At 34.1% G+C, this 20,866-nt stretch overlaps 1 protein-coding gene across 11 annotated transcripts in view; it reads left to right on the top strand.

Moving 5' to 3' along the window:
* DPH6 (diphthamine biosynthesis 6) overlaps positions 1 to 20,866 on the top strand; it is a 228,043-nt gene that overhangs the window by 42,371 nt on the left and 164,806 nt on the right. For all 11 annotated transcript variants that reach the window (XR_005601936.1, XR_005601937.1, XR_005601935.1 and 8 more), the window contains exons 4-6: positions 1,342 to 1,415; positions 3,527 to 3,645; positions 17,822 to 17,883. Coding sequence is in view for 7 of the 11 variants with exons in the window: in XM_039552116.1 (XP_039408050.1) it covers positions 1,342 to 1,415; positions 3,527 to 3,645; positions 17,822 to 17,883 (255 nt within the window). In the remaining 4 variants the exon portion in view is untranslated. The remainder of the gene's footprint in view (positions 1 to 1,341; positions 1,416 to 3,526; positions 3,646 to 17,821; positions 17,884 to 20,866) is intronic.

Here is a 20,866-nt window from a genome sequence, read left to right as displayed (position 1 = left end):
TGAAGTGAGAATTAATGTAAAGAATAAGATGACAGATTGAGGGAAGAATATCCCAGACAGGCATAAACCAGAACATTTTTCACTATATTATAATTTTGAATAAAACACCCTCTGCATAATTTTATTGATAAGAAACAGGAACTGAATTTTAAATTCAGCAGCACAGCAGGCAAAAACTGATTTGATTTTGAAATTCATAACAATGCTGTCATTTCACTTGGGCTATGATTCAGGTAAATGATTTACCTAGATTGCCAAGGATAACTGCTTATCCTTTGTTCCCCACCTTAGTTGGGCAGCTGATGTGCATGTTGCAGTCAGAATTGTTCCAACCTTTACTAGGCAAAAACGCCTGGTACACTCAACGATGCTTCACCATCCAGCTGATACAGTCAAGGGGCACTTCACTGCTCAGCTTGCTTAGTCAAGGCTTAGCAGGAGTTCCTAAGATCATAGAGTAGGCCAGAAGAGAAAGGCAGGGGCAGGATGCATCATCACAGGTATATAATAGAAAATTTTGTTTTAAAATCTTGCTGTAAACTTCACAGGATTGTGAACAGGTCCAGAAAGTAAGTCATGCTGTGTAGTTATGATCGACCTTGGTTAAAAGAGAAAAACAACTTTTACCGAAGTCAAGATAGAGAAAAGTTTAGAAAAAGAAAGTTCAGCATGTTGATTGGGACTCAAGCAACTTAAAAATGCAAGAGCTCACAAAATACTGGAACTATGTGCATTTTGAAATGTTACATTCTCAGTGGGTTTACAAGAAAAAATAAAGTGCTGTTTGTTGGCTTAGGTAATTTAAATGAAACAGAGAAAATGTGTGTTGGAAAACCTTTTTTTATAGAAGAATTTTTAAAAGGTGATGTTGAGTAGTTTTCTTTTCTGGTGTTAGGATAAAAAGAGTAATCTCACACTCTGTTGTGCTGCATACCATGGCAAATACTAACAATTCAGTTAATTGTATGTTGTATGTTGCTGATAATTATTTGTAGGTGGGATAGCTAACACCTCACTTATAGTGAAAAGCTGGAAGGAATTTTCAGGATGTCTGGAAAACTTCAGGATAATCTGTTACATCTGATACTTTTCAGTTATCTTGGTTATTTCTTCTCTAGAATGGTAGTTGCGTCAAGAAGACTGTGCTAGAGTAATAAGCATGTAGTAGGTCAGCTGAGCTGCTGTCTTCTGTGCAAGACCTGCATTCCAGCCTATTCTATTCTGTGTACTGGACACACGAAAAAAAAATATTCTTGGTTGATTCTGCAAGTACAGATACTGAATCTCTACAGCTTAAACCATTATATACTGCTGTCATTGATATTCCATGTCTTTTTTCAGGACAAAGAAGGAGTGGAGGGTGTATCTGTGGGAGCCATTCTTTCTGACTACCAGAGAATTCGAGTTGAAGATGTGTAAGAAAATATTAATCTTTTTCAGTACATACATTCTGGAAAATACTAATTTGTTTTCTAACTCAAATTTAAAGCAGAGACAGTTGCCTGATTTCTCGTGTTCTGTGATACCGAACGCATTCTGTTCATAAATATATGTATTTATTTTTTCTTTCCTTTTTTTTCCTGTTTTTCCCCCCTGAAACCATGTGTTCATTAGTAAAAATCTAGTAGAGACTATACCAGAGTTTTTGATTGCTCTTCAGATCTCTCTTCATCTGTTGAAAATACTCTGAGTTTTGGTATGAAAATAGTTGAGTAGGTTCAGTTCTTTGATTTCAACAGAAAGGTCACTCAGTTCCAATGACTGCAGTGTTGTGGTCAAGTCCCTCTATTTTTCACCAGAGTTTTAATATAGAGGAACATCCTGTGACTTGTTACCAGGAAATAAATACAAGAGAATCCTTATGTGCACGTCTTCCCGGAATTCCTTAAAATCTAACATTTGTTATTATTAATCAGGAGCTTCCATTTGTCATTTCTATTGTGTACAATCTAAAGTCTATATAGATTGTGATTCTTTTAAGAGTCTTAATTAACAAAGAGGATTATGTAATGGTAATTGTGTCTGTTATGTAGGCCAATATTTGATGTGAAAAAGATTTTCACTATATATGTCTGATGAAATGCAAAACTACCTTGTGTTAAAAATTAATTATAGTTTCATGAGTTCATTAATTATTTGTTGATGATGAAAGCAAATATCTGGAACGTGTGTTGGGATGCCAACTCAGCTCATGTCAGCTCGTTACAGAGCACGTTTGCTTTCTTTACAGTTTACATAGATAAATTGCAGTCAGAAATAACTCCTTCCTTTTTCTTTTCCCTTATACTTAAACATTTAAATAATTGCCTCTCATGTTAGTAGGATAAAAAAAGATCACTTTTGTTGATGGTGAGTTTTACATCTTTACCACAGCTAAAGGATTGACAGGAAATCATAATATTTCAAGCAGACGTGATTATTTCCAAGGTTGTGCAGTGGTAAAATACTTCACGTTGATCTGTAGATTTAGCCCTTGCAATAAGGTTGTTTCATATGAACTGTCCCAGTTACTTGGATTCAGCTAATTTTTTAGCTGAAGTTAGGCACCTAAGTGAACTACTTTACATTCAGAGCTGCTAAATATTTCTATTAAAAAACCTGGTGCTCTGTTAAAACATTTGAAAGTAATAAGTAATAAGAAAACCAGTCAGATTATGTGAGTGCTAACTATGCATTTACATGTCAACATTAAACGTACATTTAACTATAAAGTCTTGACAATCATAATAGTGGGTCTATCTAACATGTGAAGGAATGCCCATATATGTGAGAAAGACCATGTATTAGAAAAAACATGATAATTGACAAATAAATATAAATCTTAAGTGCTCTGAAGTAGTCCCATAGTTAAATGTTTTAAGTTTTTCAGAGCTAGACCTTACACATTTAATCACAAACTGATGGATCTTGAAAATTTACAGAAGCGTTACCTATCAATAATGCAAATTAGTGATTCTCTAAATGTGATAAACAATCAAATGTTGTGTATCAAATGCTGTCTATACATGCTATGTATCAAATTATTAACTTTACAGTAACAAGTTGTTAATTTGTATCACAAGCTGTATATATTTTCTTGAATTATTCTTTTCCTTGGGTGTTGATCCAAATCACAGCAACAAATTCAGCATATTGTACTGGGACATATGCCACATTTATCACAGAGCAGTAACTCTAGCCTTAGCTGTGTTCACAAAAGTGGTGACTTCCTAAGGTACTAATTGCTTTGTGTCCCAAAAGCTTTAGGAACATGTTTTATGGCTTTACTTGTGTTCTCGTGCAGATCCGTTTACTTCAGTGAGTTGCATCTTACGTAGATGAATTATAGTCAGAACAAGCGTATTTCTTTTTTTTTTTTAATATATATATTAGACTTAATGTTTATAATGAAAGATACGAATAGTAAAGTATTGTAATTGAAATTATGGAATAAAAATTATTTCAGGGTAGGAAAAGAATTTTACATGAATAATGTTGAGTAAAAGCATAATACTTTGCTTTATCCGATTTATTGTTTGTTTTTAAGGTGCAGAAGGCTTAATCTTCAGCCTTTAGCTTACCTCTGGCATTGGAACCAGGAAATACTGCTTAAAGAAATGATATCATCTAACATTCAAGCCATAATCATAAAAGTGGCAGCTTTTGGTATGTATTCAGATTCTGAGCAATATTGTCTACTGAAATTTCCTGTGGCCAAATCGACAACATAACAGAGGAACACAGAATTTTTGTTCTATGTTTTAGGATATGAAATGTTAATATCAAGAAAATTATAAAAAATGGCTCAATAACAGTCATGAGGTCTGAATAATTAATTTAACAGGATGCAATTCATTCTTAAAGGAGATGTGGAAAAGCTGGAAATTAATTCTTCCTTACATTAAATTCCTCTCATATTTTTTTGTTCTGGTTTGTTTTTGATTTGCAGTAAAGATGCATGCATAATTCAGTAGTTCACAGTATTGTCATTTATAGATGATGCAGGCTAGTGACAATATTATAAAGCAACCGTGAAAGTTTTAATAGAAATACATCAAGTTAATGTCAAACAACATATAACTATGAGGCCAAAGTATTTTGTGTAACAGCAGTCTTGGAGTTGGTAAATCGTAAGAGCGAACAAATAATCCATCATTGCCTCTGAATTGTTTTTGGTATTTTAAATGTAGTTCTTTAGCATACCAGAAAATCAGTCTTTTCATTGTCAGCTATATAGAATCAAGTTTTATAGTGAAGCAAATCAACATAAAAGTTAACCTATCTGTTTATTGCTTGAATGTAAGGATAAGGTCAAATGAAGTTTTATAAGAAGGCTTATGGAATTATGTGCTCTAAAAGCCTAAGGAACACATGAGAAACGTGCTACTAATACAATATATTCATTTCAGGCCTCTATGCAGTTTTCTGTTTCAGAGTAGCAAATGAGTTTTTTAAGCATAAAATGTGACCAAAGGACCTTTTCTTTTGTGGTTGACTATAAATTTGTGGTCCACTGTAGCAAAGAATGGTTTGTATCATACAAGTGGCATCAATGATTAAAGATCTATGTTTGGAAGATAGTGTTGCATAATCTTTCATTAGAAGTTTGATGGCTGGTTTACCTGGGCAACTTTCCCATCAAATACCTAATCTCTCTTTCTTTTAAAGAATGCTTTATAACAAAGTAATTTCTCCATCATTATTAACCAAGAATTGAATTATAATCCCTTTAGACTGGATGGATTCCATTAATTTTTTAAAATTAATTATTTTTTAAAATTTTATTTATTTATTACTCTTTTTCTGGTATAGTTTCTAACTAGTTTTTACATTGTCACTATGATGGTCTCACTCTATCATTCTGTAGGATCTGCTAGGGCTGAGAGAAGGATTAGAATGATTAGAAATACCACATACCCTCATTCATTTACAGGTAACAAGCAATGTAATTTAGTAGTGTTTTCCTGAATTTCTGGAGGTCAGTTACAAGTACATAGGAATGGAATGCCATGTTTTCTACTACAAAACATTTGGTTTTAAATTGGAAAAAAAAAGAAATATACCATTTTTAAATAATAGTTTTCAGGCCATGTAAAGTACATTTATATATTTATGTTGTATTTCCATGAAATAGAATGCTTTCGTTGCTTATACTGGCATGAAGAAAAAAATAAAGTCCACAAAGCATATGTAACATGTTTTTTCACATCAGACTTATTTTTTTACAGAAAATATATGATTCAAATAACAGATAAAACTGTTTCCCAAATAGACATCATTGATGACCTGCCATGCCTGAAGCAAGATAAGTTTGTCTTTTGTATTCTACAGTCTTAAAAAAACTTAAAATGTACTAGTTAGTGCACAAAGAGTGCTTTGTGGGCTATTCATTGGAAGAGCGAATACCATAAATACTTGTAGATAGCAATTAGATAGAAAATCACTCCAAGTTATTTTTCCTTTTTATTTTTTTGGCTACAGGTAAAAGAAAGATCTTATCAGAGTCAATTTCTCACCTGCCTTAGGCAGACATAATTAGATGTAAGCAAATTTAATGGAGCTTTTGTGCTCTGGGGCCATTCTGTAATGCTTTAATAATTGCATGCCTTATTAAAGTGGATTTAAGGTATGAAGGCTGTTTAACATATCAAGTGGCAAAGAAGATAAGATACAGTTTAACTTTTTGCCTTTTAGATTAATAATCAAAGCTAAACTGCAAAGAAAATATTTAAAATAACAGATTTAAGAGTCTGAGGGGGTAATGCATTAGGTGATACATTGTACAGTTGTTAATGCAAGAAGCAAATCTGTAACCTGAGCTTGACATTCATCAGCACTGGCATACTTGTACACCCGACTTGTCCTGTTTTCCATTAACTCGGTGCCAGTATTGACAAGGTAAAAGCCTGTCATTTTATGTGGAAAGCACATAATTATGCAAGTAAATGAGCATTAGTTTAGTACATTTCCCTGAATCCACCATTACAAATTAATACCATAAACTTTGCCAGAGGCAAGAGTTTTCTATCTCAGAGTAGTGTAGTTTTCCAGATGGGATGCCAATTGCTCTCACTTATATGCAAAAAAAGTATTGTTAGCAACCTTTTTCACATGCCTTCTGTTGATCTATAAGTAGATCAGCTTTCTTTCCTTTAGAGTGTATTTCAGAGGCTGTAATGATGAGAGAAAAACATTCCATGATCTAGCAGCAAACCTGAGCACTATATATGTATGTATAAAACCCACTTTTGAATATTACCTTTAGTGCCATTTTCTTGCTGCTAAAGATACCTGTATGATACATCATACTTTTGTCTTTGAAATATACTTTGAATATTTCCACTATTCAGTAAAATCCAGAAATTCAGAATGAGGTTACTCAGTAATAGCTAAAATTGAAGCTGTTATTGATTGTTTTTAACATGTTTATGCCTGAAATTCCAGTAATATCCATTGCTCATGTGACACATTATAATATGGCACTGTGTAATAGAACAATTGTGTAATATAAAACAGTAAGAAGATGCATTTTTTTACCTCCCTCCTCTTTGGCTGTGTTTTACAGATTACCTAATACTAATTAACTTGCAGAGTATGCATAACAGATTCAACTTTAAATCTTGGTAATTTTGTATGTTGGCCTTAACTGTGCCTCATTCTAAAGCGAATTGCTTCCACAAGGTGTAATACACATGTGGAAGTGAGGGAAGGAGGAGGGTTACATTTGGAAGGTATCTTTGAGTTCTTTAGTAAAACTTGATGTTCAAATTTATTTACTTTTAGTTTACTTATATAGTTAACTATACCTAAATCTTGTTAAGTATTAACACTAAAACTTAAGCACTGCTATACTCTTTAAGCTATGAAAATCTTTATTTCTCATATATATGAGAATATACTTGAAGTTGATTTTATGTCATACAGTTAAGTTTGTCCTCAATGTTTCTAGATTTCTTGGAAGTTTCAAAAGTAACATTTATATCGAGTAAGTTTTCTAAGTGCACACTGTTACCTTGAGAATGGGGGGTTGTGTGGAATAGCTTCGTCAATGTTTCAGTCAAAGTCAGAATATAAGCTCAAATTCCTATCTTTTAGGGTATTAATATGCATTACTTACCATCTCCTATCTGTCAGGAAATCCTAAGTTCCTTCACTAAAATGAGCTGTCTGTAGTAAGTATATTTAACTTGAGCCTCCTTCAGTGTGAGAAGATATTGATGCTTTCTTCACATGGTCCTAGAAAGTTGGTATACTCCTGCTATTCACGGAATCCACTATCCTGATAGTTTACGGATGTGTATGCTCTTGTATAGGAGTTTTTAATTGAAAAAGAGAGAGTATTACTTCCTAGTAAAATGATCTATTATTTAAACCCAGCCACCTCAGTGTCTATGTTACTCTTTATTTGTATGCCTCTAGTGTACAGAAGTGCAATCCTGACTGACTGAAATTGATAGCCATACTCCCATTAATTTTCACAGAGGTAAGATTTACTTTTAAAGAACTACATTAAAGAAGACCTGGCACCACACAGTTCCTGAGGGTGTAATTTAGTGTACAGATAAACTGATCTAATAGTAAGGTGCTGCCAAAAGGTAGATCTTTCCATCCCACTTCTATCTGACTCGTCCAAACCACAAGTCTCTGCTTGTTTCTGCCCCTGTAAAGGCTCCAGTGTTTTTGTGGCTGCATAGAGGTGATCCAGCAGGATCTGCTTTTTTGTGAGTGCAGGGAACTTGCTCTTTAGAAACCACAGCTGCATGGAGGACAAAACTCTCTCTTTCAATAGAAAGCTTACTACTAATTTGGGTTGGCTGCAATGTCAGATCATATCCTGAAGTAAAATTGGTGGTTGTGAGTTTTGTCTGAGCACATCATCTGTGTAATGGAGAGGAACAGTGTTCTTTGAAAATGTGTCTCTAGTTTTTAGTACAGAGCAATTTTAAAGTAATTTTGAGGAAATTGAAGGAACTTGTTATATCATCACAGGGGAAGATACTTGCTTCCTCTAAATATTATTTTAAAATTCTCAGACCATTCACAAACATAGCAGAAGGAATTGAGTAACATTTTGTTAAGAAATCAATATTAGATCGCAGTTGCTCTCTTACATATTGTATAGTAAGGATTGTTACTTGCTTATTGCATAGTAAACTAAACATTGACATTATTCTTATCTAGTTCAGTTTATTTACAGGTGATCATTCCACTGCTTTCTTCCTTGGGCAGCTACCAGACACTGGAGCTGTAGGAGAATCTATTACATTCTTCACATTTGCTCCTGATAACATTCTGTTTTATTAATATGAAAAACACTGATTTACTAAAGTATGGATAAGGATCTAGTATTGATATCCAACTGAGATGGGCAAAAACTCTCTAACAGTTTAAAGTTAGAAAAGTGTATGTTTATTGGCGCCGGACAGCTGCGTGGAATAGTTTCCGAATACGCAGTGTCAAAGTATAGATGGTTTCAGAGTCTATTTATCCACAAAAGTTATGAATATCTGAAATACAAATACATATTTATAACAATGACCCCTCCTATTCTCCGCTTAAAGTCATTAAGCATGCATAGTATAGTTTTTAAATTGAGTCAGTGGTCATTATTAATTGAGGAGTGGTCTTAGGGATAAAGGAATAATGGTCTTCCTCACTTTAAATTTTCCACCTTTCTGGGTTTTGACAATACAAATGGCCTCTTGGGGAACATCCAGTTTCTTCCTTATGACTTCCAAATAGTATCTAGATGGGAAAAATTAGCAATTGTTTAAATTTCTTTAGATGTATTTATCAATGTTTTCTGGTTCTCATTATAAACACAGCTACACAAATATAGAAAGACAATTAATTATCTGCAACTTAAAAGCTTATTTCTAACTTAATTCTTATTAACTCTTAATTAATCTGAGCTGGACTTACTTCCTCTAACTAATTCTAACAAAACTAATCTTTAACTAAAATCTTAGAATCTTAATGTTTCTTTTAAAGTCTGTGTTTCAACACTTAGAATCATAGAACTATTAAGGTTGGAAAAGAACTCCAAGATCATCAAGTCCCACCTTCAACTGAATATGATTATGCCCACTAAATTGTTGTAGGGCTGGGTTTAGTTTTGCAAGCTGCAGCTTTCCCCGGGAGCTCAGCAGAGCTGCTTAGGGCAGTGCGACCATTTCGCCCTCCTGTAGTCCATTTTGGACGGCTCCACAGTTTTGCTCCATCTAGCTATCAGCTCTACAACACAGTGACGGTGAAGGAGGCAAGAAGGGTCTCCCCATGAGGGTTTCAGTGGACTTCTAATAGTTACATCTTGTCCCAGCGACCCCCAGAGGCAGAGAGGTCTCATAATCCTGGTTTTCTCAGATTGCAGGGGCGGTACATGGGCAGAGTTGGGGTACAGGAACCAATAGGGAGGACCCGAGGGAGTGGCCAGGGCTAAGGGCAGGGGAATGTGGCAGGGGGGAACAATATGAAAGGCATTTAATAAATGAGTCAGTGGGAAATACAGCACCACACTAAATCATATCGCAAAGTGTCACATCTACACATTTTTTAAACACTTGTTTTTGGAATGCTTACTCTGTTTATCATAATTGAAGTAAAAGATAAAATGACTGATAATATTTTTCAAGTCCTGTCAAATTTTAATGCTTGTCTATTCCGTTAGGGATAATGTATTCTAAAACTAGCCTTAATTATCCCTGCGCAGTGTTAAAGTATTATCTTGTGTACACGTGTGACCACTTTTAATTCATTTTAGTTTTAATGTTTTTCAAATTATAAATTTGATAAATTACTTATGATGTACTTTGGGAAAGATGTTCTTACTAGTCTTTTCCCCCTTCTAAATCTTCTTTCCTAGCTAGCATATGGTGTCGTCACTGAATTTTCAAACAAATCTTCCATAACTTAGTTGTCCCTTTAGAGTTTAAGTGCATTTGACACTTTTGCCCTAGGCTTGTTCCATGATATGTTTGTCTACTATCTCATTTATCTCGGTAATTCCTGTTATTTATGATTTAAAAAAAAATATACCACACCTGTTTGTTCACCAGACATTGTATGAAAAGACTTGGGAACACTTATGAAAACAGAGGAGCTATTTTATCTCAAGCCTTTTTTTTCCTGATGGAAAAGATTCACATGGGAAAATATCAACACAGATAAATAGAAATTGTATGTAAGACTGGAAATAAAAAAAAAAATTAGCTTGGGATTTGAGATGTGATGCAAAAGAGATGAGTAAGAGAAAAGAAAACTAGGAATGGACTTCAAGTAAATAAAAAGTTTGATTCATAGTTGAAAGTTTAGAGAAATAAGATGAGAAAATACTCTTTGCATTTGGAATGTTATTTGCCTTGATGCATGTATATGATTGACAGATACTTTGTTACCAGTGCAAGATGAGGTTTTGGAAAGAGATTTTAGCACATATATAATGTATAAAGAAATGTTTGAAAATAAAGTGTGCTACAGAAAAAGAAGAAATGAGAATTTCCACAAGTCCATTTAGAAACAAGTTAGAGAGAAATATGATTCCCTCTTTGCTAACCCTTGAGCCTATACATTGGAAAATGGGAAGGATATTGTTATCATAATAGATAACAGGAGTTAGAAGGAAGAGTAAGGGAATGTGCCTGAAAACAGAAAAGTAATTGAAAGTTGACATTTTTGAGTGCTTCTTAAGGAGATGTCACAGACAAAGTAGGAGAGAGATGGCTTAAAAGTGGAAAGATCACTTTGTAGTTTGGGGAGATCCCATCACCTAAAGGAAAATTTAAATGGAAGCAGCAGGCTAAGAGTGCACTATTAGGCATTTAAAGCGAAACAGGAAAAGTATGGCTTATAGTGAAAAAGAAGAATAGTCAGAGAACTTGGAGCTGAAAAATAGTGGAAGAAAAAGAATTTAGTAAGAGATATCAAAAGCAGAAATAATCTTAATGAAATGAAAATCAAGAGGTACAAATGGTATATTTTTAATACTAGAATATTACTTGCTGCTCTTTAATGTTTGATACAATTTAAGTTCTAGATGCCCATTGACTTTACAGACTTATGTGCTGAAACAGGACATAAACCTTTAAAGGCATATCTGTGTAGTTAAAACCATAGATGTTTGCTTTTCAGGTCACTCTGAGTTGAAGTTTTGAAGGACTTCTTGTCCTAGTCTGATCCTTTATTTCTGCTCTGGCCTTTTACTCTTTTGCAGGTGATCTATTGATCTTCCCTGTCAGAAGCCTCTGCTGATTCATTTGGGGATTGTGGCTTTTTGAAGGTTTATAACTTCTCTGTGTGGGGATGGATTTAATAAAAATGACACAGATTTTACTACTTGCATCATGCCTCTTTCTCTTCCACTGAATGAAATTTCAATTATTTTCTACAAGGCTTACTAGAATTAGAACTGTTCAAAGTATGAAATACCTGAATTCTCTAACAGGGACAAAGTAGCACATATTTTTTTATTCACACACATTTTTATTTATGTGGTGCTAAATTGGTTTAACAATTTGAATTAAATAGATTAATAAGCAAACAATGCTCTTATGAAATTCTAATAAAAAAATTATGTCAGGAAAGTCGTACATATGTGCCTGTATGAGCTGAAACTTTAATAACTTTTGATTTAAGTTTTTTAAGTCCATTAAAAGTCTTGAGAAGAAGTTGACTCCGGCACTGCTTTAAATGAGATGAGCCATTTGCTGTCTAGAGTCTTGCATTTGATTAAAAGTAGTCTAATGCTGCTGTTCAGCAATTCTGCCACAATCTTTTTCATACTACAAACATTTTAGAGAAGAAATTTCTGAAATTCAACAAGGGCAAATGCAGGGTCCTGTACCTGGGGAGGAGTAACTCAGTGGACCAATACAGGCTGGCAGCTGAGCTGGTAGAGAACAGCTCTGTGGAGGAGGACCTGGGGGTCCTGGTAGGCAACAAACTGTCCATGAGCCAGCAGTGTGCACTGGTGGGCAAGAAGGTCAATGGTTGTCCTGGGCTGCATTGTGAAGAGCATGACCAGCAGGTCAAGGGAGGTGATCCTGTCCTTCTACTCAGCCCTGGTGAGGCCACTTCTGGAGTGCTGTGTCCAGTTCTGGGCTCCTCAGTACAAGAGAGACAGGGAGCTCCTGAAGAGGTTCAGTGGAGGGTGACAAAGATGCTTAAGGGTGTGGAGCATCTCTCTTACAAGGAAAGGATGAGGGAGCTGGGCCTGTTCAGCCTCAAGAAGAGACTGAGATGACTGTCATCTCAGGATATATGTGTCTGAAGTGGGGGTGCAAAGAGGGTGGATCCAGGCTCTTCTCAGTGGTACCGAGCAACAGGACAGGAGACAGTGGGAAGAAACTGAGTCACAGAAAGTTCCACATGAATATGAGGAAGAACTTCTTTACTGTGAAGGTGACCGAGCACTGGAACAGATTGTCCAGAGAGGTTGTGAAGTCTCCCTCACTGGAGATATTCAAGAACTGTCTGGATCAAACCTGTGTCGTGTGCTCTAAGATGACCCTGCTAGAGAAGGGAGGTTGGACCAGATGACCCACTGTGGTCCCTTCTAACCTGAGTCATTCTGTGATTCTGTTATTTTGTAAAAGAATCTGATTGAAAATATTGCCTTGTTATGTGATGAAAGTACAAAATTTCTTCAAAGATTTATTGAGGTTTCTGTTCTTGAAATGACACAGCTAAATTGCTTTGAATCCTAGATTTAACTAGAACACAAACATCTTTGATGTTAAAAAAAAAAAACAAAACCACATATAACATTGTTTCTATAAAAAGTTTTGGATCTTTTTACCTCTTAGAATTCTAAAATTTCAGGACTTCAGACTAACCTAGTTTAGAACATACTTAAGGAATGTTCAAGATGAAGGATGAACTGAGATCCTAATTAAATGGCACTGGAAACATATGCTAGAACCACTTTGGGATTAATGTCTTATAACTTTATCGCTTAGCTTGAAGAGAGTTACTATAGCTACAGGTTCCATCCATGTACAATTCCTACACTGGATAAATTATCACATAGAAAAAAAAAAGCAAGGAAAAAAAGAGAAATAGATACATAATCAAGTCACATGAATTTTCCTCTTTTATACAATAAATTAGAAGTATATTCATCTTAAATCTTTTAGAGGTGCAGTAATACCCAGTATTTATTGCACTTGTCGTTACTTTTATACAAAAATTCATCAGTTTTTGTAATTTTTTTTTTTCCTTTGGAAAAGGAAATGCAGGGTCTCCATCCAGTTCACCATTGTTCACACAGTCTTTCATGTGTGAAAGTTTTGAGGAAGTTAAGAATGAACCTGTCAAGTTATGCTAGCAGACAAAATGTTCACTTCTCAGCTCTTCGTAGAAATGAAAGCTAAATATGACAACAGGAATAATTTACCTCAAGGCAATTTAAGGTATAGATTTACAATTCAAGAATATCTGTGTGGCATGTGCATTCCTAGTTGGTGAAGGTTATGAGACATTCCTGCACTCCTACAGAGTAAGCCTGTGTTATCAGCTAATACTGTTGCGTATGTGCTTTTTCTGTGTTATTAGAAGGATTCTCCTGTATTCTGCACTGTGTAAAGAATGATCCTCCTTCTGAAAATCAGTGATTTCGTATTGTTTAGTTAGAAAAAAAAAAAGACACATTTAAAACAGAGGAATTTACCTTCAAAAATAATCCTGTTTTCTCTGCTCCAGTTCTAGCAGTGGTTGCTTTTTCCTTTATACTCTTTTTCTTTTTATATGTATTTCTTTACCTTATGGGTCCTATCATCTTATTGTTAACCCTGTTTTCTTTATGATAAAGAGAATGAGATGAAAGAGATTAGTTTTGGTTCCAGAAAATCGAAGTATTTAATTGCCTCTTTTCGTATTCAAAATTCTAAATAATTCTACTCTTGGCGAGCAGCTGATTAGGATCTTTCCAGAAACTTTATTGTGCATTATACAGCTCTACACCATCAGAAGTTAAGTCTTAGTCCCTGACATTCATAATGATGACAGTTATTCATCTTCTCAACATTACTTGTCAGGAAGTCAGGAAACAAAAGGGAACTTCATGTTGCTGTAACTTTAAAATAGGTTCTATTTTTTTTCTCGAAAAGCCTATCCTAATTCTATGGATATGATATTTCAAGAAGAATATGATAATAGCAGTTTTGGAGATTTGTTTTTAACCTTACTTTATGGAAGAAGTCTGTGAGTGAGAAGATTAACTTTTTGAATTGTAAGGTTGATTAGTCAGGGAAGGATAGAGATTTTTCCCCTACATTATCGACAGATAATGGTTAACTCATACATTATTGATGTGTGTGTGTGGTAGTGATTCTTTTACAATATGTTCATATATTATGGGTTAGAGTTTGGTTCAATGTAGCTTTCAGAAGACCTTTATGTACCACCATTTCTTAAAACCTGTAATTATGATTTATTTTTACTTATTTGAAATTTTATTAAGAAGTGAAGATAGAATTTTTTATTTTAAAATACTTTCTTAAAAGTACAGACAATGTAAAAATTCTGAACATGTATAAAACGTTCTTGTTAGTCGGATAAGGCTTTAAAATGTGGATTTTATTAGCTGAATGCAATGCCATGAAAATGTAACTTGGATTTCTAATGGTCTTGATAAATGCAAGTAATATCAGGTAGTTGCCCCTCAAGTGAGGGCCTCATGTTACACTAATACATATGTACAAAGTGAGCCATTTAAAATATTGTTCCTTTGCATAAATCAACAGTAGTGAAATACCTTTTAGTAATGTTATTTTTTTCACCATACAGCAAAGCCATGAGTTTCTGAAACAATCTTTTGACATTGCTACAGTTCTCTACAACACTTGTCTTGTGGCTGTGCATAAGAGCATTCTGCAACCATTGTTTAAATTTGCAGGAAGGAGTTCTGCTCCTGTCATTGGATTTATCAGGAATTGCAGATGGAGTAGCAATTACTTTGAAGTGATTATACCATTTGTGCTATCACTTGCTGATTTTACCGTAAAACTAGACTACAGTAAAACACAATTTTTTTTACTGAGCACTGTTAAAAACAGCATTATCAAATTTTTTGAGATGTTTCTGTCATCATGTACTGGTCTACCTCAAAGAAATAAAGCCCCACGTGCTCTCTTGGCAGCACATAATAACTTGATGGATGTAGTTCAGTTGGGGAGTTAAAAATGCATCGAAAATAATGGGCCATAACATTCTAGGGTTAACATTTATTCATAGATGATGCAATTAAATAAAACAGGCATTAACTTCAAGGTCAGTCAGTGAAGTAATAAAAGTGAATATTTTAATTGAATTCTAATTGCTTCCCATTGATACATGCAAGTTAAATAAAATAGATGTCAGTGCTGCAAATTACAGTTCCCTTCCTAATTAATTTTTAAATTCTACATAGAGTCATCCAGGCCATGGACCTTGTTGTTGGTTTATGTATCCATTCAGCTTTCTTCACACCTAGTTCCATTGAAGAAAAATTTGGAGGATGTGGTACCAAGAATTTACAATACATTGTTCGTTTTACTCTAAGCCATTTTAAGAATCTGAATCAATGAAGAAAAATGTACCAAATAGAAGTATAGATTTAAAATAACTGTTTTGTAAGTATGGTTCCAAATACTTTATTATACTAATTGTAGCAATAGACATACAGCTTCATCTATGCATGTCGTAGAGATTTGAGATGTGGATTACTGATCCTGCAAATTGCAAGTGATATTGGTTCTTGATGCCTTTACCAGACAGTCTCTATTCACTCACAATACAAACCTATTGGAAACTAAAAGAAATAATATTTTTCAAGAGAAATACAAGTTGTCCAAAAACAGAATTCTGCAGAGAAACAGAAAGCACACATTGCACTTTACCAGATTTTCATGTAGGTGTGGGATATTACTAAAGTGTATACATAGGCAATTTATTTGTATTTCATAAACTATTTGTATCATAGTTTCTTTTAAATTATTGGTTTGCATTCATTACAGGACAGAACAGAAGATATATCCATATTATCAAAGAGAACCTTGTGAAAGAAGCAATATGTTAGTGTGTCTGGTTCTGACAACTTTTTCCCTTCTCATATGTTTGTAATGTATCCCTTGGTTTAAATTTAGAGGAAATCAATCTGATTTTATCAAGGAGAGAGAGGTTGCTTGTCTTAGAAAAGTAATTATATTAAAGGAAGAATGTTAATGTAAATGTGTGAAATGGTACTGTAATAGAGTACTCATTTGTTTACTTCAAGAGAAATTGCTTGTTTGGCCTTATACCTATCCTGTTATGATCCAGGACAGAATGCTAACTTGATGTATGTTGGAAGAGATCACCAAAACCTCTTGAACTATTGAAATTAAATTAATATACTTCAAAACTATTTCCCCAAGACTTAATTATCATTATCATAGATCTAGCACACACATTTTTCATCTGTTAATAAAAAGCAATGAACCAATAAGAAAAAGAAATAGAGGGAGGAAAAAAACTCAGTCTTTATTAACTTTAATTATTAAGCAGTTTTAAAAGCATTCGCTTAGATAGTAAGGGAATTTTTAATGTGCTTTAATGAAATATTTAAAAACTTTCTTAGTGTTTTGAAATCTCATTCACTCTAACTTGTTTTAGTTTCACAGGAATTTAAATATACCAAGATCATGATTGTAAAAATTAAGAGACATATTAGCTATTTTAACTCAGCAATGACTTTACAGTGTACTGTACATTTATATAACAGCTTTCATCATCAACAATCTAAAGTGCTTTGCAAGGCACATATTTCAGAAATTGCTTCAGAATGGGGTAATTTTGGTGGCAGCTCTTTAATGATACCTATTATTGTATAAAGCAGTAGAGTAGGGAAAAATAGACAAAGTACAGTATAAAGAGAAGCCCAAACCACAATAATTAAGAGTAGTAAAAAATGGGATAACTGAAAATTTCTCAGTGATCCTTCACTTTCAGGAGTTACCATTTTCTTTTTTCTAATTTGCTTCATATGGTAAGACCTTTTGACCACTTTGTATCAAATGCAGCTAGCATATTTTTTTGGTTGAAGATATCAGCTCTTGAAACAGTTGTTCCTGGATTATTTTATCCCACTACTCATTTTTGCCAGTTAACTTGACTCATCTCTGAGAAGTGACCATTAACTGCCATGAGCTGGCCAAACTCAAAATGTCAAGAAGTTGAAATAGGAATACAGAGGAGCAAGTTAGAGTAGATATCAAATGTTAATAGGCCTTACTTTTTTACAAAGAAAAATAAATCAAAACGTAGACATCATACAGAATATTTTGTGATGGATCAAAACGTACAACATTCAATACATTCTGTATATCTGAGTTTTCTTGTATCTCCATCCTTTTTAATCTTACATTTTATATGTGAGTAAAACACACAAAGACTGTGATTTGGCAGAGGAAGTTTTCATTATGGAAAACACTCTCTGTCCCTTCCAGTTGCAGAACTATAAAAAAAATTAAATTGTATTTTAATTTAGTAGGTAGCCAATAGAGGCAATATCCTTGTAGTATTTTTATTATCATGGACCTGTGTGATTACTTCACTGGTTAGTGAAATTTCCAATAAAGGAGAACAATAGCTTTTCCACTTGACGTGTAGTGAAATGGTAACTGGCTTTATTTTTCCGCAAACATGGAAACCATTTGTCCAAAGAGGATTAGGGAAAATTCTGACTAAGTGTATTTTCTTCAGGATAGTAATTATTTTAGATAATGGGGAGTTTCTAAGGGGCACATGATATATTTGAAAAAGAAACATTTCTTGATGTTATAAGGGTACTTCATAAGAAATGTTTTTACCCTTTTGGGGTTTTTTGCAGGTTTAGATCCAGATAAGCATCTAGGAAAAACTCTGGGTGAGATGGAGCCTATTCTTTTGGAGGTGAGTATTACTTAAAGGATATTCATATAGTTAAACTTGCAGTTAATAAGTAACACAGGCAGAAATTCAGTAAACTTAACTTAATAAAAAATTACTTACTTTCATAAATTAGGTGCTAACCCAAACCTTAGCTTTGTACACAGAATATAAACCTCTGCTATGCACTTTTGATATGAAAAATATTATTTCTTGACATAGTTCACAAATGGTGTCAGCATCTTTAAAACAAACTAAGGGCATGAAACCTCAATATTGCAGGAACACTAACTGGTGTTATCAATATGATAAAGCTAAATAATTGTGTGTAAGTTAGAGACTTTCACAGCAAGAAATGGCAGTGGCAAAATCATAGGTGATACAAAACTTCCTGAAGATTCCTATTTGCAGGTTTTCTACCATTTACACAATCAGACTGCAAGCAGTAGGGCCTTTAAAAAGTGGAGTAAGAGGTTTATTCTGACAATGTATTTAATTCTGTGCAAAGGGTTATGTATCCTCAAACCAGGATAATGCTTGTTGGCAGAGCTAGTAGATTTATTTAAAGAAAAATTATTCAGCTAGGGAAAAGAAAAAAGACCAGATTTTGTACTTGAGTCTTCTTCAAATTTGAGGTAAAAGCATCAAACATCAAGGTAAGTAAAGTTTATGAATAACAGTTCTGAAATTACGTTTTCATGTATTGTTTGTGAAAATGCTGGTTTACCACAATTCCTTGTCCTTGAGCCTGTTAGATACCCACAATGACTGCATGTTTATTAAGAGGGCTCAATGTAACTTTCATCATTCTGGGCTATCTAAATTTCCACAAAATGATCTCCTGAAAATACTTCTCATTGTTAATCTGGGTAGTTACTGGTCAGCCTGGCTTCATAAGTAGTTTTTTTTGGAACACTTAAGGGCATGGCAAACTTGCAGAAGAGAAAGAAAAAGTAATCATAACTTTAAAAATCTCTTTTGCTACTGAAAGATAGTGGAGTTACATAGCAATTATATCTTGAGTTTAATTCCATTTTGTTAGTTATTTACTATAAGGCTGAAGAGGAGAAGATGGGTAATTGCTACTTGGCAAAGCTGAAAAGGAAGAATTAAGGTCCATAACATTCAAATAACCTTACCCAAAGAGATGGTATTGGTCTGTTCTTGAGGTTTGTTGCTTCAGACCTGGAGAATCTGCCCAGAAATCTTCCCCTCCTCCTCCCCGGCCCTCTGCTATGTAAACTAGTTCATATACAATCCCATTCATTATCTTTTTTGGAAGTCTTGTTTCACTTATTTATTTAAATCATCTCAACATTCTGCATTCGCAGAAAGCTTCTGTAATCAAAATTCAGGTTGCAGCCCCAGTGGGGTTGCAGCTGGGTAACTGCTCGCCTCAGTTGAATCAGCAGTCTTGACTTTCTTTAAAACTGTAGCAGCAAGTATTGCAATTTTAATTGTGCTAATAAGAAGTATTCTTCTGCATTTGATTTCACCATCATTCATTTAAAAAAACCCAACAACTTTGAAATCCAAAAGTACCTGGTTTTCTTGGGAATTACGTATATTCTTCATCGTGTTTGATATCTTAACTGAAGTGGTTCTTACTTGGTTTCACTAAAATTATTACTGTCATGGTTTAACTATTCTCAAACCCCACATTTGAAGGTTTTATCTTTTACTGATACAACAGTAAACAGAGCAATGACTGTGACTGCCTAGCTTAAAGTGTACAAATAGGGCATGCTGACGCTGCTTGCAGTGCTTGTCAGGCCATTGCACAACTGATTATTTGTTCATTTGGCTGTTGCTTGTGCATATGTGTGCTATGAAAGTCAAAGCCAGTACAAATATATTGTTTTTACTGGATACTTACTTGGCTTTAAGGCCTAATAAAACCAAATCATTAACTGTAAACTGAAGAAAAATACTTAGGCTTATGATGTGAAAAATACTCTTTTGCAAACCAGTGAAGTCTTCAGCATCAGAAGTTCTGGCAGATGGAATGTGGAAACAAAAGAGTTCACAGTTTCCAGTAAGGAGGAGAGATAAAATTTAATATTCTGGCCGTACCATATAAAACACCATAATGAATTAATGTTTAGCACTGCACATCTCCAAAAATACTACAGCTTTATGTACTCGTGATCTTTGATTTGTGCACTATTATCTAACCAGTAATTTCAAATTTTACAGTAAATTTGTTTTTCTTGTTGGGGTTTTGGTGGTATAGTTTTTTCCTCTTCTTGTGGATCATTTTTTGGGTTCCTTTGTTGACATCTGATGTTACTTTACACAGCTGTTTATTCAGTTAGGTGCAGGGTATTTTATTACAGTATTTTTCCTAGAGTAGTGTGCAACTTTGTGAGAATTTTTGCAGTTCTGTTTAGAATTAATTAGGAATGTTCTATATGTTCTTCAGTTTTGTTGAATATCTGAATAATTTCAGTTCCCAGAAAAATGAACGTCTTTGATAAAGAGCCACAGCATGTCATATATGTTGAGTAATTCAGGATTTTTAGGCAGTATCTTTTAGCACTTACTCACAAAGTTCAACTGTCTGGTTCTACAGATCTGGAGATAGAACTCACCTCTCACTTTTTCTTTTTTGTACTAAAAGTTTACTTTACGGAACAGTCAATGAGACCAAAATCAACTTGTATTACTATAATGCACCTGTTACGATTTGTCTTTTGGAAATATAAGAAATAAACGTGAACTAGTCATTCTCTTTTTAGAAAGAAATCTCTCATTGAGGCATTATAAGAGTGTTAATAGGAAAAATCCCCAACAAATAAACCCATAACCCAGCCCTGATTCCCTCCACTCCATTATTTGAGTTTGAAAATATCACCTAAATTTCCAGTCGTCTGATTTACTTCATTTTATGTGTACAATAGAAGTTATAGTTACTGACCTAAGGGTGAGGTGGTTTTTCTTCAGTAGCAGCAGAAAAATGGAGGACTAATGAGTGGAGAAAACTTCTTGCAATTTTTTTAACATTACG

Source organism: Corvus cornix, chromosome 5 (assembly GCF_000738735.6).
Source record: "Corvus cornix cornix isolate S_Up_H32 chromosome 5, ASM73873v5, whole genome shotgun sequence".
NCBI classification, from domain to species: domain Eukaryota; kingdom Metazoa; phylum Chordata; class Aves; order Passeriformes; family Corvidae; genus Corvus; species Corvus cornix.
This window is presented reverse-complemented; position numbering and strand designations above follow the sequence as displayed.